Source organism: Nuphar pumila, chromosome 3 (assembly GCF_984573655.1).
Source record: "Nuphar pumila chromosome 3, dmNupPumi1.hap1.1, whole genome shotgun sequence".
In the NCBI taxonomy this organism is placed as follows: domain Eukaryota; kingdom Viridiplantae; phylum Streptophyta; class Magnoliopsida; order Nymphaeales; family Nymphaeaceae; genus Nuphar; species Nuphar pumila.
This window is the reverse complement of record NC_143251.1, coordinates 36,924,937-36,931,273: the sequence shown is the minus strand read 5'-3', so window position 1 is coordinate 36,931,273 and position 6,337 is coordinate 36,924,937. Positions and strand designations below refer to the sequence as shown.

At 38.4% G+C, this 6,337-nt stretch overlaps 1 protein-coding gene across 1 annotated transcript; it reads right to left on the bottom strand.

Moving 5' to 3' along the window:
• Positions 1-361: 361 nt before the first annotated feature.
• Positions 362-1,709, bottom strand: LOC149842602 (protein STAY-GREEN homolog, chloroplastic-like). The gene is made up of 5 exons (XM_090000698.1): positions 1,686-1,709; positions 1,158-1,331; positions 892-1,059; positions 636-782; positions 362-544 (listed from the first exon to the last, which is right to left on the bottom strand). The coding sequence occupies exons 1-5, from the start codon at positions 1,707-1,709 to the stop codon at positions 362-364; spliced, it is 696 nt and encodes a 231-aa protein (XP_089856824.1).
• Between the last annotated feature and the right edge of the window lie 4,628 nt (positions 1,710-6,337).

Below are 6,337 nucleotides of genomic sequence, written 5' to 3'. Positions count from 1 at the left end.
TGTTTATTTTTTTGAGAGAAGGCAACCCAACCAATTATTATTGCACCAAACTTGACCGAGGCACTTACAAAGATGAACAAATACATGACTCTTAATTGAACTCTGTTATTACAGACCTAGGGTTTTGACCTTAATTTACAACCTAAACAATTCTTTCTACCCTTACCAGTGAAGTAACTGATTTACCCATCTGTCTTTCTTGCATCCCCCCACATCTATCAACACAAGCCATCACATCACAGTGACTGCAAGGCCAAGTGCCATGCTTCTTTGCAAATTAACCCAGCCTTGGGCCATAACTTCAAGGAAAACAAACAAAACAGGGAAGGCAACATATAGAAGAGCACAATGAGTGATCATCTCAAGCTTGTTGCTGTAGTTCTTGGATCAGCTCAGTTTCAATAAGGTCTTGAGGCCATGAAATCAAGCATGAGGAAGGGAAGCAACATGTGCATGGCCTACTGCATCTTCTTGGTCTCCTTGTGCAGTCTTGTATTGGCCAATCTTCAACAGCAACACCTTCAAGCTTCTTGTGGGTTCTACCCTACAACACAAGCAAAGTTAAAATCCTTATTTTTTTCCAAAAGAATAGAAGGTAAATAGAATAGATGAATAAGTTAAACCATGCAAGGTACCTCAGAAGCATCTTTGAGTGGACCCCAACATTCAACACAGTTGAACTCTTTAAAATTTGAATGGAAGTAGACCCAAACAAGAGCATTCTCCAACTCCCGGTGCTTACAAAAAAGGTTCGCATCTCCATGAACAACAGCTTTTAAAACCTATAAGGGTATTTGTCATTCAAAAGAAAAAGACTATAAGGGCATTGAACTATTAGGAAAAAGAAAACATTGATCTTCATAGGAAAACAACAAACTTTTTTCTTAATACCACAGGGAGTTCCTTGCAAAAAATGTTGTATCTGAGGTTGGCTATGAAATCTAACAAAAAATGGCCTCCGCTAATATGGCAGTGCACATGAAGAGACATCTTCCCTTGCATCTTCTTCCACTCTGCGACCACCTCATCCCTCTGTAATCTACTATACCATCCCTGCAACTGAAATATCCACACCCTCCCAATTACATCAAGCAAAAAGGTATCCCATAATATATAATCAACAAAAGAAAGGCACCAACTTGCCTGGCTCCACATACCTGGGCTCTGTTAATGGTTTGAGAGACGGCAAGGGTGAGCTTGGCTGTGATATCACTGTGTGTAATTGTGTATGCACGGGGCAGGTTCCCCGGGTGCTTCTCCTCATCCACTCCCAGGAATAGAACCCTCAACTTTGAAGCATCAAAGATGGCATGTCCAAACAATCTTGCAGACTGAAAGAAAAAGACACCAACCATCATTTTTCCAATAAAAAGAAAAGAACAATAGAAAGAGTATCTCTTCTAACCAGAAAAACTCTGGTTTTTTGTTTTTTGTTTTCACGAAGGACAGGGAAACCACCCTTGAGATCAGAGACTCGGTTAGGCTGACTCAGCCTGCTATACTTAAGGTCGTCTGGTGTAAACCCGTGGCACACTCATTGCCCCAGGAAGTCAGGGCTCATCTCTTACCCTCATTAATGCAAGGGGTCTGACACTCATAGGAATGAAACCCTGACCAGTCTAGTGGCCAAGGCTTCCCCGACTGTGCCAAACCCCATGCGGCTCTGTTTTTTTATTTTTACCCACCGCAAAGCTAGCGTTCTTCCCCATCTTGAAGGGTCTACAGCGGACTAGAAACGGTTTCCAAGAGCCCGACTGATACAAGGAGCAAGAAGCGTTGATCATTGGTGTCACAGGAGAGGAAGCCATGGAATCAAGAGAACTACGAGTGAGGCATACAATCTTCCTCAAAGCCCAATAAAAAGAGGGTGGCATGTAAAGGCAAGCGAGAAACGTAAGAGGAGAGTGGTTGCCTACTGAGTACAAATTAACTTGGCATGATGACGCAATAAAGTAAAAAGCCTTGAAGGGGCTAAGGGAGGATCAGGTGCAATGTCATTGCACAATTTTAGTTCACCCTCCATCTTTGAGATAGGATCTCTCTCATATACTTAAACAGTAAGGGTGCGTTTGAATGCCACAAATTTCTCTGACACAGTGGAGCCCATGCCAGATCCGATATCACATCAAAGAAAGATTTGAAGGGTCTGACTACTCTCAGATCCCTGAGGCTGCGTTTGACACCCTCGAACTTCATATCCGAAGATTTGAGGTCCTGTTCGGGTTGTCAATATTGTTGCACGGTTTAAGTGTGCTGCTGCACCTGATCACCCACCACCGGTTATTGAGTGTTAAACGACTATGGAACTTTAGGATGGAAAAAACAAAATTTCAGTGAGAATGATAATCATATTAGTTACTTCAAATATTGCAATGCTTTTATACAAGAAGGAATAAGAGAAAAAAAATGAGCTGTGAAATCTCATAATTTTAGGATAGCTCTTTATCTCTGGCTTATTTACAACAAACAGATCTTGATCACTTTCAAGATTTGATTAGATAAGAATTTTAAATCAAAACTGCAACCAAGTTGTTGAGCATTTGGCTTATCCACAATTTTACGTATAACCAATCGACCAATCGGTGAGATAACGATAAGGTTGTCTAGCCAATTGACTTATCTCTAATGATGTCCAACTTGCACTTAAGTTGAAGAAGCTGATCTTGTCCCAAAGGCTTGGTAAACATATTTGTACACAGTATATTTGTGAGAACAAAATGAGCTTTGATTGAGCCATTCTGAATTTCTTCCCTTATGACATGACAGTCAATATCTATGTGCTTGGTACGCTTGTGTAACACCAAATTTGCCACAATATATAATGTTGCTTGATTATCACAAAACATTAACATGGGTTGATGATGCTTGATTACTAAGTCAGTCAATAAATATTAGCCATTGATCTGTATTTTGCTTCGGCTGACGATCTTGATAAAGTTGTTTGCTTCTTTGTTTTCCAAGATATTGGACTCTTTCCCAACATAGTGCAATAACCTGAGGTAGATTTTTGAGTTTTTGAGCATGATGCCCAATCTAAATCACAATAAATGGATAGTTGGAGCTTGATGTCGAATGACAATAGTATGCCTTAGCCAGGCGTGGACTTGAGATATCGCAAAAGATACTATGTTGCATCAAGATGTGGCCTCCTTGGTTTATGCATAAATTGGCTTAAGATATTGACACAATAGGATATATCAGGCTGGGTTATAGTAAGATATATCAACCAACCCACTAGTCGACAATAATGACTCAGGTCATTCAATAGTTCTCCTTCCTTTGAATTAAGTTTTATATGTTGCTTCATGGAAAAATCCAACGGTTTGGCTCCCAAGTATCTATAATCTCCAATTATGTCCAACATGTATTTATGTTGGGATAACAAAATGTCCTTTCTAGATCTTGCCACTTTGATTCCCAAAAAATATTTAAGTGCTCTTAGATCCTTGATTCAAAATGGATTGTTTAGAAGGACCTTTAGCTGACCAATTTTTGCAGTATCGTCTCAGTAATAATAATATCATCGACATATGCGAGAGAAAATATACATTCATGCTTTGTGAAGAAGAAAAACAATGAATAGTCAACTTTAGATTGGGTAAAACCAATCCTTTTAAAAAAACTCAAAAAATTTAAAACCAATTTCGAGATGATTGCTTAAGGCCATAGAGAGATTTGTTGAGCTGACAAACTCGCTGCTCCCTCTGTTGGCTAAAACTAAGAGGTAATTTTATGTAAATTTCTTTATCAAGTTCTTTGTGTAAAAAAGCATTATTGACATCAAATTAATGAAGAACCCAACTTTTTATGGCGGCTACTGCCAATAGGCACCGGATAGTAACGAGCTTAGCCATGGGAGCAAATGTTTTATGGTAGTCAAGGCCCTCTATCTGTGTATAGCCTTTTACAATAGGACGTGCTTTATAACACTCAATGGTCTCATCAAATTTGTACTTCACCCTGTAAACCCATTTGCAATCGATGGGATGCTTACCTGGTGGAAGATGTGTAGTCGTCCGAGTTTGGTTGTCTTCGAGGACTCGAATTCCAGATGTCATTGCTTCCCTCCAATGAGCACACCCTATAGCTTGGGCAAAGGTTTGGGGTTCGGGGTTTTTGTTAGTGGCTACAAAGAAAGCACAGTGAGATGGAGAGAAATTTTCATATGTAAGGTAATGTACAAGAGGATACGTTGTACCTTTCTGGTTGATAGTTTGAGTGTTCGATGTGGGCAAGCAAAATGCAGTGAAGCATTTATAATCCTTGAGATGAGTGGGTTGAGTTCTCTCTCTAGAGGATCTCATGATTGGAACAGAGATAGGTGGTTCTGACTGGGTCAAACTAGAAGAGTTTGAATTGACTAGAGAGGGAGGAATAGATTCAGATGGATTGGGACAATCCTGTGAACTCGGTATGTTGTGATTTAGATAATCAGGTATAATGTCGGCCTGAGTATCAGTTGCTTGGATTGAAAATGGACCATCTGGTGTGGAATCAAAGAAAGGAATGGGTAGAACAACATCTTCATCATTAGGTGATGCACATATATCAGATTGGAATGAAAAAACATGTTCATAAAATATTATGTCTCTGCTGATGAAAGTAACATGGGACTCAAAGTCATACAAACGATATGCAGCTTGATCATATGGATATCCAATGAAAATGCATTTTTTCTCTCTACTATCAAATCTATGGGGAGTAATTTATATTGTGAGCATAGCCTAAACACCCAAAAATCTTGAGGTGTTTATAATTAGGACTTTTGTGGAATAAGATATCATGAGGGGTTCGTCCATTAAGGGCTTTGCTAGGGATACGATTTATGAGATATATGGTAGCCATGATACATTCTCTCCAAAATTTGATTGAAAGAATTGCTTGAAAACGCAATGCCTGAGCTATATTGAGAAGGTTCAACCACTCAATTTTGTTTGAGGTATATACACAGCTATGTTGATGAAAAATACCCTGACTGTGAAAAAATGTCTGCATTTCACTGGAAAAAAATTTACTCCCAATATCACTCCTAACCTTTTAGATTTGGATTTTAAATTGGGTTTTGATCATGGCAAAAAAATCTTGGATAAGGAAAAAGGTTTTGGATTAATAACACATTAGGTAAACCCAAGTTGAGCAAGAGTAATCATCTACAATAGTTAGAAAGTAATGTGCACCAGATAATTATGGAGTTTGATATCCTCCCCATAAATCAATGTGAATGAGTTTGAAAATTGATGTGAAGTTAATAGCACTATTTGGAAATGGAAGGCACGATTGTTTAGCCAAAGAACAAATTGAGCATATTCCATCAAACTTGCAAGAATTTATTTTATTAGAATCAACAAGATACTGAAAACGAGAATGCAAAATATGCCCAAGACGATAATGCTAAAGACAAGCAGGGCTAAAATTAGAGAGTGTGACTCCACTCTTGATTTTAAACATATAAAGGTCCTTTTGTATTTTGCCCACTCCAATCATTCGCTTCGAGCAATGGTTTTGAAAAATACAAGATCCATTAGTAAAAATAACATCATATTGTAAATCTTTTGCCAATTTGCTAACGGATATCAAATTATATTTGAAGCTAGGAACACATAAGACATTGGTTAGGCATATTTGTGAATTGATGCTTGCACTGATTGGAGCAGACAATCTAGTGGGTAATCCTATGGGTGGACAAACAATGGTCGTGGCAAATATAACAAATCTAAATTAGAAACTATGTGATCGGTGGCCCCAGTGTCTATTATCCAATAAGAAGAGCAAGAAAGAAAGGCTAAAATTTTACTTGCTAGGTTAACTTGTGGTTCTGGTTTACCTTGTGACATAAGGGTTATGAGATGTTTATATTGTTCGGGTGTGATCTGTGGTATGACAACTCCTTCACTTGATGTAGCTGAATTCACCCTTTCACTTGTGTTGCCATTGTTGGTTGAATTTGGATAACCATAAAGTTGATAACATCGAGCCTTGATGTAATCCAATTTACCGCAATGGTCATATTTAGGTCTTAGACGTGGCCTTGGTTGAAAAAATCTTAGATTCATGCCTTTATCATCCTTATGCTCAATTGTGGCAGCAAACTTGTCGTGTTCATTAGATGATAGAGGCAGAACTCGTATCTCTCTTTTTGAATAATGAGGGCATATGCCTTCGAGACAGATGAAATTGGTTCCATTAAGAGAATCTAGCTTCTAATAGAGTTGTAGCTATCATTAAGCTCCCATCAAAAATTACATCAATCGATCTCTTTGTTGCATGTCTTCAACTGCATTCATTACTCCACAAAAGCAAGTTGGTTATGAGACATATGAAGTTAATTCATCTCACA

Bases quoted from the DNA above. Each gene is read 5' to 3' on its own strand.
- LOC149842602 (XM_090000698.1), bottom strand. From the start codon at position 1,709: ATGGGGAAGAACGCTAGCTTTGCG. The intron at 1,332-1,685 runs GTGGGTAAAAAT...TTTTTCTTTCAG, and splicing joins GGAAGAACGCTAGCTTTGCG to TCTGCAAGATTGTTTGGACA. The intron at 1,060-1,157 runs GTATGTGGAGCC...TGGATATTTCAG, and splicing joins AAACCATTAACAGAGCCCAG to TTGCAGGGATGGTATAGTAG.